The sequence below is a fragment of the Tetrao urogallus genome (genome assembly GCF_951394365.1).
Source record: "Tetrao urogallus genome assembly, chromosome: 3".
Classification (NCBI taxonomy): domain Eukaryota; kingdom Metazoa; phylum Chordata; class Aves; order Galliformes; family Phasianidae; genus Tetrao; species Tetrao urogallus.
This window is the reverse complement of record NC_136815.1, coordinates 27545784-27564166: the sequence shown is the minus strand read 5'-3', so window position 1 is coordinate 27564166 and position 18383 is coordinate 27545784. Positions and strand designations below refer to the sequence as shown.

Here is an 18383-nt window from a genome sequence, read left to right as displayed (position 1 = left end):
ACCATACATATGTTGCTCCTTTGCTGTTGTACTTCTTTTTCTGAGATGACTTTGTGGTATTTTCTTTACCTTTTTTTTTTTTTTTTTTTTTTTTTTTGGCGCAAAATAAATTTTAGCAACTTTAATATGTAGAAAAAAAAAAAAAACAAAGCTGAGCAAACCATTATCTTAACCATCTCTCAAATACGAGAAAAGGAAGCAAGAGCAGAACTGCTGGACTGGACCGTGTCCCTGAACAGGTACTACATGGAATCCTAGTGCATCTCCCAGCTCTTTACAGGCCTACCGCAGCAACGCGTGTGCTGGTCCAGCTGTTGCTCCTCCCTATGAACAGGAAGAGCAGTAAGAAAAGCCAGCGGACCCCCATTATATTCTTACGGATTTCCATCAACCGTCATTGCATTTCTTCCCTCCACTTTGGCAGTGACGGATCTGCTGGTGACTGTCCATTGCTGCTTCTCTTCCTCCAAAGGCTCGAAATCCAGTTTGGTACATGAGTTACTCCTTTCCACTCTGCTGGTCTGTGTATGGTTTAAAAGCCTTCCAGGAGCAGTTTGTTCTTCAGGAAAATTCCACCTTTTCTTTTCTCCTAGAAAGAAACAAACAAAAATCCCAACTCCTTCCCACAGCCCCTTTCCAAAAATATAGTATCATCGTGATCATTCGTATCAGGAGAATTATTTAGCAGTCTCCAGTCTTAGTTACAGCTTTTGTTGAGTAAACTGTAGCTTATATGACTCTGAAGTGTTTATTAGAAAGCTTTCAAAAAGAGATCTTCGTTTCAGGAAAAGAAAAAATGTCCAGTTTAGCAAATACAGATGTTGGCAGCAAAGAGACTGCAATGGTTAAAAATAACCCAAAGGAGCAAGTAGTTCAGAGAGTTAGCAAGGAATTCACTTTTCCTTTTTTTTTTTTTTTTAAAAAACCAACACAGAAAAACACTGATAGCTGCTCCGGTGTCAATACTTCGTAAGACAGAATTTTGTTGCGTGTTCTTGGTTTTGCTTTTTATTTTTACTTTTTTTTGCTCTATTGCTCCACACAGGTTTTAATTAGTGCTTCTCCTTGGCTACAAGTGCTTCACTTGGAAATACAAAGCTCTCTTTGTTAAAAAAAAACAACAAAACAACCAACAAATCAAAAAATAATAAAACAAAAATCCCAACACCACATCACTGGAGGGAAACGGGAAGTGATACAGTGCAGGTGTAGCAATCTGGTCCTGTCGTTGTCCTTCCCCATCCCTAAATCCTCTGCATAACTTTGCTCTTCAGTCGATGAACCTTTGGCAGGCCTTCTTCCACCGGCAGGCAGTGCACCACATATCTCTGTTCTCCATCCCATAGACCTTCCGACACTTCTTCCCTTCCCCTCTCGGCTTCCTGTCAGACAGAAAGGGAAGCTCGTTAACACTACGGTTTTGCAGCCTGGCCTCACCTCCCCAGGTCAGGACAGTGAGTTCAGCGGTGTGCAGATAGCTGAGCACGCCTCACTTTCTAAGAGACTGCGGTGCAAATGTGAGCTGACCAAGAGCGATGAAGCAAGCAGATGCACGGCAAGGCTGAAGCCTTTGCAGTAGCTGCTGAGCCTGCTCCCCTCTTCCAAGGCTGGTGCACAGCCCATACTTCAGCCAGGCTCAGCTTGGTCTACATTTGTGTTACTTTAGCCACACGCAGTGCCAAGGTGTAATGGACAACCACAGCTATCCCACAGCACAGCCAGGCTCACATCACACACGGGTGCTCTCTGCTGTAGCGCTGCGCTACAAATACATTGCCCAGTGCACAGCAGCAGACCTTGGCTGTAGGCATGCAGTAGCTATGCAAAAGAGAGGAAGAGCTGCCAGCTCCTAAGTTTGTACATCCTTCCTGCGTGGTTTGCTGAGCTCACAGACTGAACAACATCCAGGCAATTAAAAACAAGTTTCAGCCCTCAGCTGCAACATGTTCTTTACTATGAGAGTGGTGAGGTGCTGGAACAGGCAGCCCTGAGGGGCTGTGGATGCCCCGTCCCTGGAGGAGTTCAAGGCCAGATTGGATGGGGCCCTGGTCTAGTATTAAATGTGGAGGTTGGTGGCCCTGCCTGTGGCAGGGGGGTTGGAGATTCACAATCCTTGAGGTCCCTCCCAACCTGGGCCATTCTGTGATTCTGTGTTCACGTGTGCTCTTTTCCTCCCTGAAACCAGCAAGGCAGGCAGTACCTGCTTTTAAAGCCACCGTGATTGTCATGTATTCCATCCTACCACCATACTTACTTAAAGCTCACAAGAGAATTGCAGAAAATGATTAAGATAAATGTTAAAATGGAACTTTTCTACTCAAAACATAGCAAACCTGAGGAGCAATGCTACAAGGAGGGACCCAATGCTCATGACAGCAGCGCTGCCAGACCTAGAGTCCTCAAGTCAAATGAGTGTACAAACACAACTGTTTAATACCTGCATGAGATACTGCATGGCACACAGGAGCTGCCTTGTGATTATTCTCTTGCATATATATGAGTTTTTTTATTACTGACAATAAGCACAGTCCATGAATTGGGAACATCCCAAGTTCCATTTATAGCACTTGTGATGATCCAAGAGTCACACTGAAACTGAAAAGCATAAAATCTTCCTAGTGCTCTCTGTTGTCTTTTTAGGGTTCAGTCACCTTTTAGGACTGTGAGAAACGAAGAGTTTCTTTACTAGAAGAAATACAGCATTGCAGTTTGATTTTTTTTTTAATGCAGCAGCATTTCAGAGAAAAAAGCAACGAAGTTCAAGATGCTTCAACTGGAACTGTGGATCTGCATACCACTGCTTTATAGGGGAGTTTAGATGTGCATCTGAACTCCAGATCTACCTGGCATAAGGCCTGCAGTTCTCCTTCACAGTCTGTGCCCTTTTCATTCCTCGACAACTCATTTTTCCCCTGAACTTTACTTTTGGTGCTAATGAAAAGCATGGATACGATATCCCGAAATGTCCCAGTAAGAAGCTACCTGACAACTGCAACCACACTTGGTGCTGTAGTTCTTCTTTTTCTGTGGCCACCGACATCTTGTTCACTAAACACCCCCCAGAGTCTGAAGCTACTGGTCTGTCAGCAGGAGCCAATGGTCCCATACCTCAATCCAAACGCTACTCTGGGTGGTGATGAAAGAACTGTGTGGGACTGCTTCTGCTCTCCACTCCCGGCAGGACGATTGTGAGTTGGTGAGACCTGTCAATACAGACAAAAAGGTCACTTATGAACTGCATGCAGATATGAATGCAATAGAAACACACCTTTAAATCTACGGTAATCAAACTGCTGCTGTTTGTCACAGATAGAACCGCTTCCAGAAAAAGTAATTCGTGATACACAGTGGCTGAGACACCAAGGAGAGGTCAGTAAACAGCATACAAACACAAATAATTTAAAGGTCTGAAGAAGCTGGAGGTGTAAATATGTACATGATATCAGCTCCACGTTGCTTTTCTCTGTCTAGTCACCCAAGCAGAGTAAGCCAGAGTACAGAGCAGCATCACTTAAGGTTTGGGGGAATACAGCAAATGCATGCATTCATGCTTTTTAAGACTCTGAAAGGCTCTTATTAAAACTCTCCAGTTTCAAATAATTACAAAAACAGACCTCAGCCTGTGTTCAGATGAATACTAATAATCTCTTGTGAGATGAAGGGATTTTTTACATTGCTCTAACCTGTGACTCTTGTGCAGGGACAGCTTGGGAGAAGGGAGGTTGCTGCAGGCCAGTTACAGTGCAGCCCCCCAGGTTTCAGTGGGAGTGCAAGACAGTCCTACTGATCACGGCTGCTAACAAGCTGCACTGAATTAAGTCCTTTACTATGCACTGTAAACCTTCTTGGTTCAACAGCCCTCTTGGCATGCACGACACACTCATCCTATCCCCACACTGCTGGTAACATGAAAGAATTTGTAGCCTACATACTTTTGTAAATCCATACCCATTTTTTACTTCTCAGTGGTTTGTCACCAGCCAAAAAGGTAGCCCAAAGCTATTTTAGAAAATTGCCTGTAACTATTATGGGTAAGACAGAAAGTAATGGCTTGGAATTACCCTCTTAAGTTCCCTTGCTTGCTGTGGACATGCACCTAACCTCAGGGGCCAAATACATACAGAAAGGCATGCACAGTGCTCAGAGCAAAGCATGTATTACACTGGCTCTGTCACAGGCTGGTTGTATGTAAGCCTTGTGTGAGGCAGAGAAGCTCCACTATATGACTACTGCTTTCCAAAAGCAGTTGCACTCACTGCAAGGGTGAGAATTAACACAGCCCTGCTTTTGTAAGGCAATATGTCATTTACTTAAAAAAACACAAGCGAAATGCAACTTTCATTTAATATGCAGTTATTTAGCATCACTTTGTATTTACATCTGCTCTTACCACACATCACTTCCCACTACAGGCAAGGCTTTAATTCTTAAATGATCTCACTGCTGACAGAATATGAAAGTGTGCATGAACTTAAAAGGTTGGACTGGTTGGTTGTTTTTGGCTGGCAGCCCTATAAATATTACAAGGGCTGCTCCAAAAGAAATGCCTTTCTAGCTGAGAATGTGCTCTATCAAATAGTGTCATGGTGCTCTCTGTATCTGTTGGAGTTCCCTGGAAATAAATAGGAGGCATTACTACGACCTACATAGCAGACACATATAAATCAGTTCATATGGTTCCCAGAGTGCTTTATTACTCTGCTATCATCAATGCTTCCCGAGGTTTTTGTACTGGGATTATTTCTGAATCGTACCTACATCACTGCTATCTTCACGCAATTCTGTGAAAGCGATTTGGCATCTCTTGAATTCCCTTGAGAAGAGTCAGCTCTAAAGCTAGGGTTCAACGTTGTTGCTTGAGCAAGCAAACTCAACACACACGTATAATCCTGTCGGCTTATGTGTCTGATTTACAGTGTGGATAATTGCACTTTTAGATTCCCAACACTACTGGCACCAGTTTCTGCTACTCTGCAGAAGGAGCCAGTTTTGTAATTGCTGTGTATCAACCCCATTGTTGTGAAATCAAATACTCGAGGAACTTCACAGATAGCACGCTCTGTCGAGGCGCTCTTGTTCAAATTGCTGACAGCATGATGTCTTTCACTGTGAGTTGTTCCTTGATAGAACTTAATAAATATTCATTGGCACAGCACAGTGTAATTGATTCAGCCACTTTCATTTTTTATCAGACCTGCAGGATACCACAGTCTGAGAAAATCTCCAACATTTGCCAAAGGTTGACGTTAAGAAGCTTTGGAGATTCACTTGGTGAAGAAAAGGGAGGGAAATAGCATCTGTTATCACCATGTCTAATATTCACTGGTGGTAGGACAAAAAGCTATATGGATCTTTAAATGAGCAATGTGTGTTATGCAATACATTGTAAAAATTCAGAAGGCACAATATTAAATGAAACACTATCATATGAAGTGAGTTCATGATTAGGGAATCTTAATTTATAATAAAAAATGCTTTCTAATAAAAATCAGAATAAATTTGATATATATTTATTTCTCCTTGTTACATAAAAGATCTTCCTTTATTGAAGGCGGCGATTACGTTTATTCTTAGCAGTCACCATGCGAGGCACTAGACACCTAATCCCTCTGAAGCTTTCATTAAGGTTTTTACCTCCCCCTACAGTATCCACACCTATACTGCTTCACGTTTGGACTACTGGAAACCTATGTTTCAGCAAACAACAAATTTCTGCAGTTCTGTAAGAAAATACGGCCTCGTACATTATCCATCTATGTGAAGAAAGGGCCAGAGCTGACTTTGCATCCAGTACTTCATTAAAACGTTGTCACGCTGCACCACATGTTAATATTAAAAGTAATATTAAAAATACTTTATGTATTACATGCATTGTTTTGTGCAAAATTACAGAACTTTCTGCTGCCAGTAGAGGCTACATCCCTGTAGCCTACTGGGGTCAGACTTCCCACTTTATTTCTTTCCTTCTGCTGCCTTTCAACTATACTTCATCTTCAGAGTTCATTTAGATAACAGCCCTGCTGCTTGGTTCCAATTACCCTGTTAACATAACCACTGCCTTGTTAGTTTTATCTCCAGCCTCATAAGCAATCTCTTAGTGGCAGAAAAAGCAGCATGCAGTGACGGGTTCTGCACCTCCCCGAAAATTCTTTCAAAAACAAGTATTTTAAAAAACATACTATCAATCCAGTTCTCTGCTTGTGGTCACCAAGGCAAAAAAAAAAAAAAAAAAAAAAAAAAAAAAAAAAAAAAAAAAGAGAAAAAACACTGTATTGCATTTAAGAGATTGGCAAGAGGGCTACAGTCAGTCACACAAGCAAACTGGGGCATAACTTGACTTATTTCTTTTCTGTACCTGTTCTGTCAAAATCACTGCTGTTATGAGATACTCTGAGAACACACAAAAAGTTCTTCAATATTTTTTTTTCCTTCTTTCTTTTTTTTTTTTTTTCTTTTTTCTTGTCATTCACTTACTGGGATGCCGGTGAAGGTAACTGGAGGCGACTGCCAAGAGATGCTAAAGCTACTGCCATTGGGAGTGAATTTAGTTGACCCTGGAATGTTCACTGGAGGAGTGGCCTGTTTGAAAAGAAAATATTATTCCAGTAAAAGAACCATTCATTTTCCAAAGCACGTCAAGGGATCTTTTACTCCTTAAAACTGTAAATCTGCAGGAGAGCTTCAGAGGTGGAAAAAACCTTCACGGTGCTGACAGTGACAAGCATTTTACCCTGTTGCTGAGAAGGATAATCACAGATAAGCCAGTAAGGAAGGAACATGTTTATATACTGCTCTTGTTAAAACCCTGTTTGGAGGAAGATGATAGCTCTCACAAGAATCCATGCAAAACCTTTAAAACCTGGGTATGGTAGAAAAAACATGAACTCAAGTACCATATTAAAAAAACAACCCTGTTTTAATAATGCCAGTTGGCAGCAAAAAAAATAGTACAAATGATTAACCTACCCACAGTGATAAACAAGGAAGTATATAAACTGGTGACAGCAGGTTAAAGTAACTGAAGATTGGATGGAGAGGACTTTCAGACAACAGCATTAACAGTAAGGATTGGCCATTTTTCATTCGTCAGACAAATGTTTAATCCCAATTAGAACAGCTGCTCTTATTAAAAACAAGAAGCTTGGGATTCAATGACAGCCGAAGCTAAAGCAAATATCTGAAGGTCGCTTTCAGTACAAAGAACTCTCACCTTCCCTCCATCTGGTTGTAACACCCAGTAATACCCGGCTTGCAATCCTCAACAAGCTCAGTTTAGGATTGTTTGGTATTTTTCATCTTATGTCTTCCCTCAGTTTTTCTCACTTGGCTTTGTGCCCCCTGGAATTCCTTTCCTCCATCATTTTGCATCCCTGTTCACTTGACAGAGTCAGGAAATTTGTAACCTCACATTACCTCACATTTACTCTGGCAGGAGTGCGACAATTATCAACACAGGCTTCCCTTGACTCCTGAGATTCAAGCTTTCATCCTCCCCCCAAAAATAAAAGACTTGTTGATTAAAATTTATAAAGAATTTGCTCTTAAAAATGAGCTTTCTTAGCAACACGAAGCATTTATCTACATAGAGATTGTGTTTGAGGCTGCTGGAGTCACCTAACTGCTTCCCTGAACCACTCTGAAGAGAAGGAGCGATGACAAACTGCTATCTGATTGTTCCCATTAAAAACATTCTTTGGAGCAAATTGCTGAAGCAATTCTCTGGAATCTCTCCAAGCAGAAGAAACCAAGGCCACTGAATGATTCCATCTATTGCAGCTATGCTCCCGATGCTGCTGAGGCTGCAGTTCCAAGAGGTTAAATACAGACACATCAACTCCCCGAGGAAGCACATGTCTGCTGAGTTCAGTGAAAAACCTCACTGAAAGGCAACAGGAAAAATACAGTGACTCCACGTGGTGGGGTGTCTCCCCTGGTTGGGTTGGAGACTTGAACACTGCATCCCACTGATCTGCTCCACATAAGCTGCTTCTTTGGCAAAGAAAACCTGAACGGGAACTGGAACAGGGACCTCAGTTCAAGAGAATGCCTTATGCAGTACGCACAGGGTCGCTCCTCACTGATAAAATGAAGTACTCAAAATGGAGCAACGTGACAAGGAGGCACTTGTAGGGTTCAGGCACATGCAGTATGATACCATGGAATACATCAGTCCAAATCCAATTCAAGCAGTTGAAACATTTCAAACAGAATTTCCTTAATCAAGTGTGTTATTCAAAGGCTGGAAAAAATTGGAAAGGGCTGACATATCCTTTCTCTGCTATATAAAGGAGGATTGAGTGAGTCTTCATACAGCAGGAAAGAACATGGCAAAAAAAACCCTACAAATCCCAGATGAAGCGAGCGGCCAGGATCTGGTACCTCACTATGGGAGAGGCAGGGCTTCTCTTAGCTGGCTTCATCAGTGCCCAGGCTGCTGCACTACCTGATGCAGCTCCCACCTGAGGTCCCAGACTTCCACTCATGCTTTCCAAAGTGCGTGGGAGATCAAACTATGCTGTTCCAGACAAACAACAGAAGGGTTTTATCTGCACAATGCTGTATACAAGAGTTACTGCGCCTGACAAATTTAAGAGTTCAGTTCTCCAGTGCATACGCAGGTCATGGACCACACCACTTCAAAGTCTCAATTTGTATTTTCTCATATGGCATCCAGACCAAAACATACCAAATTTTAGTGCACTTTCCCAATTAATGCCTTCTGTCTGAACTTAGCTGGAAGCTTTTTGAACAGCACCTTGGATACGACTGGAGTTTTCCCATTTGTAAAGAATTATCTCTAAGAGTGGGAGGGTATCACATACGTTCTTTTCATTTTTCCTGCTCTACTTCACATATGCAAACTGACATCTCATGCTGCACACAGCAGAGGAAAGGAATTGTTCCTAGCATGTTTCGGGTACTTGCTTCCAGACGTTCAGTATTAGCAGAGCTAACACTCTGGGAGGGATTTAGCTGACTGATAGAGATTGTTTACAATGCAGGAGATCACACGAGAACACGTCACCTTAGGCGTTTCTTATGGTCATTGGAGAAATAACTGAGTAGGCAGTGGAATACACAGAGCAACTCTTCTCAACATGAAGCATGCACCTGTACTGCTCAGGGACACGATTTAGCAGAGGGTTGTCAGAGTGAGGATAGTATGGTTAGGTTGCAGTTGGACCTGATATCTTGAAGATCTTTTCCAACCTGAGCAATTCAATGACTCTACACACGACTGGAAGATTGTACCCAAAAGTCCACTGGCTGTGGTGAGAGCAGCAAGAACTAACCCAGAAGTGGACATATGGTTTAAATGAAACAAGCCCCATTAACTGTTCTTGCTCTATGAAACTCTCTGACTCGCTAAAACTAAGCTTGGCTTTTCAAAATCTAAACACAGTATTCAGACATCTTCTTCTACATTAATGAAGTCAGTGCAGTGAGTGGAGCTCACCCTCAGCAGCATTACCTGGTAAGCATGGTCCGTGTGTACGAGGTAGAGGTTGGTAGGAGCTGAGCGGCTCAGAGGTGTCATCAATTTAGTCTCAGTTTTGGCACAGGAAGTTTCAGGACGGATTGCGTCTTGGGTGGGAAAGGAAGGAGGAGATGCTAAAGATGGAGAGACTGGTGAAAGGCTGCTTAGGCCATCAGCTACTGAGTCCGTGTTGAGCCTGATTTCTGTGTAGTAAAAATCCTCCTCTCCGTCACTGTAGTCAGATTCTCCTACGCGTCTGTATCAAGAAAAAGGAACTGATTAAATGAAAGCAAGAGCCTTAAGCTGTATTTTAAGTTCTAGATGCATAAGCAAATATATTCATGCTGTCAATTAATTAGTATTTCCAGTTTTAACTCTTCCTACCTTATCAGAGATCTGACTCTAGGGAGGAAAAGAAAATTATCCAGTCTGAAGGGAAAAGAAGCAGAAATTTAAACTTTATTTCTTCTAATTCTTTGACCTTGGACTTGATGTTTAACTTCTATGCCTCAGCATAAATATCAAGCAGTACTTGCTTCCGATTGCTGACTATTGAAGTTAACAAGAATCTCAAAGCACTTTAACTTCATAAATGACAAAGCAGCCACAAAAGGGCATTTAAAGGTAGCAAGCATGGGCAAGATAAACCCTGCTAACCTAACAGGAAATAAGTTATTATCTTATCACTAGTTTCTTAAGTCAAATATCGTTTTGGACACGGTTTTCTGTAACTTTCCTTGGCCTAATAGAATAGCTGCTCAGTAACAGTCTCACCATACGACTCACTCCAACATGGGCACAGAAGGGACACTTAAGGGCTGGCTTGCCCATGCTGGACTGTCTGGTCCTAACCTTCAGTTGCAGACTTACCGAGGGAGGAGTTGCAAGAGGCTTGCCTGTCCCTGCATCCCCTGGCCCCACCTGCTGTGTGCTAAACAACAAATGCTGGGCATGAAGCAGCCCAGTCACAAGCAATTATTCCTGACAGTCTACACATTATCAGGAACTCCCAAACAAACCACTATTTTAGCACATTCCCAACACTCACGTTGTTAAAATTCAACCTCACAGCTCATACGTGATTTTTTTTTGTCCTGAATCTTCCATATAGGAAGCTCTGCTGTTTTCTTCTCCCTGCCCCATGCCATTCAAAAGATGTCCCAGCAATACAAAGGACGAAGCAAAAAGAATATAACTGCATTTTGAAAGAGATTTTTTCTGACAGCTTCAGTCTTTGGAACTTGAGCCCAACACCAGTTACTAGCACTGTTGCACAACCCCCCAGAGCTCCATGCCAGACTACAACTCGCAGTCACTTTTAATTTATAAGCACTGGGTAACACAGACTTACACAACACATACATCCGCATAACCCTCAGGTGAGGACCACAAAGAAGGGAAATGAGAAAAAAGATTCAATTACATATGCATGTAAGGCAACACCTGGACACCCTTCCCCCTTCCATTGCCATGATGTCCAGACTGTCTCCCAGACTGCCTGCTCACTAACACTGTGAGGTAGCACTGGGTCTCCATGTAATTAATATATTAAACAGCTAGGTCACTCAGTGAATTGCACAGGAGATTTTAGTTGAAAACTAAAGCTCTCAAAAAACCTCATGTCATACAAGATTCATTAGCTTTTGCTTCTAGTCCAAATAAACACACATGGAATTAGCAGCTTGGTTTCATTTTCGGTTTTCTTAATTGCTTTGACTCAGAATGCAATTCAATGTGAAACAAAACTGGAAAGTACTCATGCAGCACCATGAAACCTGCCATCTTTCACCCAGCTGCAGACTGGACATGACAAGCAGAGAGCAGGCATTACTGGAAACAATTCTCCATCAAATGTTTCTGAGCTGTGCTGCCGCTGGGGGAAGCACAGTGTGATCACAGCTTCTTGCGACCTTCTAGCAAAGTTCACTAAAGCTTGGAAAAGAAAGTGCTTTGCTTTCGGAAGAAGTTTCTGTTCACCTCTACACATTGCTCCTCAACTACTCCAGAAACCTTCGGATCTTAGAAAAGACAGGGATAATTCAGTCATCTCCCAGGCAAAGCACAGCAAATCCCTTTGATTTCTGAAGGCAGCGGTCTCTTACCCGAGGTGGATGGTCCGTATGTGTTTCTGAATCCCTGCAGCTGTGCTCAGTACCTTTCCACAGTTTTTCCACAGGCATTTGAACATCACCTTCATTGAGTTCTGAAACAAGAGAGCAATGTATTCTTAGTCACAAGGAGGACAGAAGAAGGAGAAAGCAACCCAAACCAAACACAGACTTATAAAACAGTCTTATTTGTAAGCCGAATCAATCGCTGAATGCCTACAGCCTCTAACTCCCCATTTCTAACAGTGCCATGTCTCAGCTAACAGCACAATCCCACTGGGTTCTACAAAGTGCAGAGAAAGGAGTGGCCTGTGCCCAAGCTTTACCTCCCCCTGCTCTCTGGCACGGCTTGTTGTTAATTTGCCCATTCCAGTTTCAAGTCCCTCAAGTGAAACCAATTTTATACATTTCTGATTTAAAATGTTAATGCCTAAATAATTTGGGCTTCCCAAAAATCATTTTCTCTAATACTACAGAATGCATTATTTCAAAAGCTACACGTAGGATTAAGTAATTATGTCCAGATAACATTCAATTAAAAAAACAAGCATATCCTTAGAGACGAGCACATGCTTCCTTTGTGTCTTCAACAGAAATCAGCCTCGTGATTGGTTCGCTTTGGATCATCTGGAATTGCACTGGAGTACATGATAAATTTCAGCATTTGCTATAAAGATAACAGAGCAGGACTTCAAAAAAATCTCAGCTGCTGGCCTGTCAAAGCAAAAGCTGATTGCAGTAATCAGCTTAAGAAACAACAAATCTCCACCAGCCACATGACAACATGAAGACTACACTTCCCACGTACCTCACAGGAGCTCCCCTATGGCATCCCCAACACCAGGCGCATCTTTATGAACACAGAGCGGTTCAACAGCTCTCTCTGATTAGATGGCAAAAACAATCTATCTCTACTGCATTTTTAGCTTTACTGTCCATGCTGGGAATGTGCAAATTTTAGTATAACCAAATGAAATATCGCAGGGCAGAAATACAGAACATAAACCGTGCTGCCATTTCTGACGAGTCCAACTGCATCATCAGACTTTAACTTTTATTTAAGAAAATAACGGATAGAAGATCTGGTGGGGAATTATGGGGACTACTACCGTAATGGGAACTTTTAAGCAAGTAAAGGCTTTAAACCAAAAGAAGGAAAATTCAGGTGAGATGTTAGGAGGAAATTGTTTATTCAGAAGGTGGTGATGTACTGGCACAGCTGCCCAGAGCTGTGGATGTTCCATCGTTGGAGGCGTGTGAGGTCAGGCTGGATGGGGTCCTGGGCAGCCTGAGCTGGTGGGTGGCAGCCCTGCCCAAGGCACAGGATTGGAACTGGATGGTCCCTTCCAACCTAAGCCATTCTATGATTTTGTGATTCTTACTGGAATGTGGTTGTTAATGTGACATTTTGAAACACGCAATGGAAAAAACTTTCATGAGTCGAAGTAAGGTTATCAATTACTATTTCCACACTTATTCCTTTTGATTTTGAAGCCCTAAGTAAGAATTAACCAGAACATTTTCATTTCACTTTCTAAACGTGTGAAGATGTACTCAGATAAAGTACCATGCGGGGATCAGAATTAAAAAAAAAAGTGCAGGAAATGCAGTTAAACTGTAACAAAGTTTGGCAGGTAATGTTATTATTTATCAAAGATAAACATTTGCCATTCAGAACAAAATCCATGGGAACAGGAAGAGACAGTGGAATGTATCTGTGGTGAGTACATAAATAGAAATACTCACAGGCAACTTACATAACAATAAAGATGGCAGCTGTAAAACCATCTGTCTAATCATGGCCCAACAATAGCAGTGATGATAATAAGCATCACTTCAATTGACAAGTAAAAGGCAAAGCAGCACGCTTCTGCATTCCTACTCCTCCTGTCTCACACAATCCAAAACTGTCTGCTTTAGTTTAACAACCAGCTCCAACTTCTGATTTATTTTAATAAATGTGTCCTCCAAAATATTTTCTTTCCCTTTCAGAAAAAAGCAAAAACATTTAACCACCCCTCTCCCACAAACAAGGGCAGAACAGCGTTGGTCAGCAAATAAGCAACTTCTGGAGCAACAAGATAAATCTGAACACGTTTAAACAATCATTAGAACTTCCTCCTGCTGGTGGTGAAGCAATTAACTGCCCCAGACTGACTCAGAACCAGTGTCACTATGGAAGAATAGATTCTTTCTCTCCCCCTTGCATAAAGTCCTTTCCCATCTTGCTATGCAAAACCTGTCCTGTTGTGTTGGGAGGGAAGAGAACCTGGACCAGTGCCATGTCTTTGTTTTCTTTTTCTCTCCAAGAGCAGCCTGCTTGCTAGCATAAAGGTGCCTTTTCGGTTTTTTGGACTTTTTTTTTTTTTTTTTTTTTTTTTACTCAGTGTTTTATTTAGTCTGCTTTTGCAGACTCCTACCAAGGATGAATTTGGCCACTGCCAATGCTGTATCAAAAGCCATCAGGTTTGACCTCCCTCTCCTTTTGTCACCCCATATGTTTGTGCAGTGAAAGCATCACAGTATTAAGGTATTTGACACACTGTCAGACAAACAGCACTTCCATGGAACAAGAAATATCAAGGCCACGTGCAGCCTTTGTGATGACACGTAAAGGCTACCTGTTGCATCCTTCACACAAAGAATCTGCCGAACTGGGAAGAATCCCTTGATTGGCCAGAGGCAACACATTCTGGAAATCACTGTTTTCTGAGCAGGAGGATCAGCAGAACCTCACCATCTGCTAGCAAATATGTGGTGCTGATGGCACGTGCAGCAGGTGACTAGGCTGAGCTAGGCACAGTGACTAGGCTCAGTACCTATGTTCACTGAATGCCAAGGAGGGAATGCATGCATACAGAGCTCTCTGTAGGTGAGGTGTTCCTTTCTCACAACACAGTAAGTCTACTGACACTGTATTTGCCTATGGGCATGGAATTTAACAGGAGGCTAACCTTCCTCTTCCTAGGGATGGGTTCATCAAAGAGAAGGTTGCTTGTTTCAGCTTCATCAATGCCATCATCTGGCTGGGAAGGTGTTCGAAAAGCTTTAAAGCTGTCAGCTGACAGAGGTGGAGATGGGGTGGATGGGTTGGACTGGTCACTGGGAGCATTCCAGCTCCAGTATCCACTGCTGCTGGTACTAGAAGGCACAAATCCTCCTTCTTTCCAAGATCCGTTTAGGGATTCTGTCAAGAACAACAAAAGCTGTCATTACAACAGTATCACCTTAGGGCTAAGGAGTTCTTTTATCTGATGCTTAAATACAATGGTAGCAATTAACTGGATAAAGAAATAAAGAAAAGTGAAAGCCTTGGACGCAGAGGGGACAATTACATCTATCCCACAGCACGCAGATTACATTTGTCAACATCCAGATTCCACACTTGATTTTGTAGTTTAGAAAAAAAAGCATTTTTGTTTTTAAACAAATTCTGGGCAAATAACCTGCTTTAGAGCGTAAACAGCAACAAGCACTCAGATACTGCATGCACAATCAAGGAAAAACATTCAAATACATTCCCAACTATTAACCACGAACACACAACTGCAGTGGGACGTAAGGGCAAGCTCCAAACCACTGCACCACAAAGAGGAGAGAGACCCCAGGAGGAGGACACAAGTTGTGAGCCCCAGGACACCGACTGCATCTGTGAAAACAGAATCATCATCCAACTACTGAAACACCACAGGAGACCATAATTGCACTCTCACTGCCTTCTTGTTATCTGCCAGTGTGCGCACCTCCATCTATTTTGACTCCAGTGTAATGGAGGTGGTACATATCCTCAGAAGGATTTGCCTTTTTTAATACAGGCGTGGGGTTTCAGATGTGGCTTTTGTGTTTTTGGATTGCTTTTTCACCTATCTGCTGCAGGTAGCCCTCCCTCACTGCAGCAGCTACCTTGGCATTAGGTTGTAAGAGACCCCCAAGCCCACAGGTCACTCCACGACGTGGCAGGTGGGAGTAAAGCACTGCCTTTGCAGTCCGAGGCATGATTTGAGCTGTATTTCACGTGCTGAGGTCCTCAGGAGCTAAATGCTGGCATGTCACTCTTCTTAGCCCCTAAAGGGCCTCTGGCAGGAGAGAAACGCTGGGGTCACCAGCAAATGTGTGGACTGAGCACATCCAGCAGTGCAATGCCAGACACCATAGGAAGCTTCAGGAAGCATCTATGCACACGTGTGCATGGATGGTTTGGTGAGCTTTCCCCAGAACTCAGGCATCAGGAGTTTACCCAGTGGCACCACAGGTGTCTGAGCATTGTGCAATACCCAACTTCAGAGCTGGCAACGATGTAAGATTTTAGCTGTTGAAGAAACATTATTCATTCTAAGTGCAAGACGGAGTCTTTTCAAGTCTCTGCCTGCTTTTAAGAGTTCTGCAGAAGTCACTCCTTCATTCCTTTCCAATTTCTTACAGTTAAATTTAACTAATGACATCAGCAAGAAAAAATAACATCTGCCAACTGCTACCAAAGCCTTACCCCAATCTCACTTAAACAAATGACTGTTACACCTGGTTCAGTTGGTTTTGGATGAAACCTTTAATCATTAACATCAGCTGCTCATAAAACTGAATTTGGTGCTTCATCACGTAAGCACACATGTAAGAATACTTCCTTGCACAGTCAGTAGCCAAATCCATGCACTTACTGACAGAGGGCACTGATGACAAACCCCACTTTTCCTGAAAAAATAAATCCTGTTTGCAAAAGGACATATACATTTCCTGTAGCTAATAAGTTACCATACGAAAAGGTAATGTTTTGACTCACAGCTACAGACTTCTGAGCTTTCACATGACTGTAATCGAGGTAGGCTTTGCTTCTTGTAAGTATCTGTACTTGAGCTGCTGGCCAAAGCCAAGAAATACATCTGGTATCAACTTGTGAACTTCGCATAGTTTAAAATTTCCATTTGTTCAAATAAACAAAGGAAACAGCACTCTCTCAACTACTACTTTCTGACACATTTACAGTGGAACTTTGTATTCTCAGTGTTTCTAGCTCCTCCTCACCTTACTGAGAAAGAGATTTAGATCAAGAGAACGCCTTAAAAGTAGTGTGTGAAATATGAATAAGGCTGACAACAGGAAAAAAAGAAAACAAACACTGGTTCTCGTTAATACCAACAAATCTGCCAATGTAAAGGAGATCAATATATAAATAAATGCAACTTACTCTTACTTTGGTGCTCTTTTCACATTGCTGGAGTTGCGTGAAAGAGAACCAGACCAAGCATTACTCAGCTGCAGAGAAACAAGGGCCAAACTCTGATCCAATTTTTGTGGGCAATCACACCCAGTAATTCCAGCAAAGATTGGATTTTCACATTAATGCCAATATCATTATTTTGTTTTACTTCCAGGCAAAATTCTAAAGAATTTATATTAAAAGAAATGCTCCTGTAATTACTGCTGCTTATTGCCTCTTTTGTGAGGGGAAAGGATGTACAAGGAATTCATCATTACTAGGTTTGTACCTCATACTGCTAAGAGCAGAGCCCAGCCTTGCCATACCAAGTGAGTTTTAAATTATCCAATCTTTGCATTTTTATTGAAATCTTTAGTAAGCTTCCACTTGGGAAATATTAAGATATTCAGGGAGAACGTGCTCAACAACAGCTTCAAAATCTTCTCTGACTACTGAAAATATCTGTATCGCTTTTTCAGGCTTCCCAGATTTCAGGCAAGATGCAAACAGTCTATGTGAAGAATATCAAATCAAGCACTCCGCCTGCATAAAGAAGTATCAAATGCATCTATCAGCTACCATTTAGTTCTTAGTAATTCAAAGAGGCTTCTTTGGAAGATCTTCCCAACCAAGCCATGCCAGCTAACGTGCACTTTGGGAGCTGCCACCTGCTCGGCCTGCCAGAGGTGACTGACACCGCTCTGCCCCACAAGCAACACCAGACCATGACAGGGTTGCTAACGGGACCCCAGTGTGCCCCAGCTGCTCTGATCCCACAGGGCTGCCACCATCAGAGCCTCCTCACGGCTCATCACAGCAGTGATGAGCAATAAACAGTGCTGGTTTTAAACACCTGGAAGGTGCATGCCACAACACAGATGGCATCCATGGCTTCTCACAGCTACACTTCCAGCTACTGAGCTAAATGGACAAAGCTTACATTTTCTGCAAAGAAATGGGGAAAAAAAAGAAACAACCCATAACGCTCATATAAATTCCTTTAAAACTGGGGCATTCCTCAAAGATTACACTTAATCATAGAATCTTAGAGTCATGGAATGGTTGAAGTTGGAAGAGACCCCTAAGATCACCTAGTTCCAACCGCCTGCTATAGCCAGGGACACCTCCCTACAGACCAGGCTGCTCACAGCCCCATCAGCCTGGCCTTGAATGCTTCCAAGCTGGGGGCATCCACAAGCTCACTGGGCAACCTGTTCCAGCATCTCACTACAGTCACAGTAAAGAATGCCCTCTGAATATCTAGTTTAAATCTCTCCTCTTCCAGTTGAAGACATTTCCCCTCATCCTGTCACTACCTGCCCTTACAAAGTCTGCTAAGTATAATGCCTTTCAGAGGGTCATCCCCGGCAACAGTGAGACCTGCAAAGAGTACATTCCTATTAACTACAATCTGTAAGTATTCCTCTTAGCACTCATTTACAGCAGGAGTACAGTCAGCATCTATTTTAAAAGCTGCAAGTGAATAAGAAAAGCCAGCGTCATACAAACAATGCTGATACATCCTAATGAGGGGTCCTCATTTAAGATTAGTCCTTAAAATGTATCTGTTTTAACCACCTCTTGTACCTCCAGCCAAGCTTTC

General features: G+C 42.4%; 1 protein-coding gene across 1 annotated transcript in view; it reads right to left on the bottom strand.

Moving 5' to 3' along the window:
* Positions 1-1270: 1270 nt before the first annotated feature.
* ZNF704 (zinc finger protein 704) overlaps positions 1271-18383 on the bottom strand; it is a gene marked incomplete at both ends in the record, with an annotated part of 78022 nt that continues 60909 nt past the window's right edge. The window contains 6 exons of the mRNA XM_079533651.1: positions 1271-1382; positions 3109-3203; positions 6475-6579; positions 9473-9734; positions 11581-11681; positions 14541-14773. Coding sequence (XP_079389777.1) covers positions 1271-1382; positions 3109-3203; positions 6475-6579; positions 9473-9734; positions 11581-11681; positions 14541-14773 — 908 coding nt within the window. The remainder of the gene's footprint in view (positions 1383-3108; positions 3204-6474; positions 6580-9472; positions 9735-11580; positions 11682-14540; positions 14774-18383) is intronic.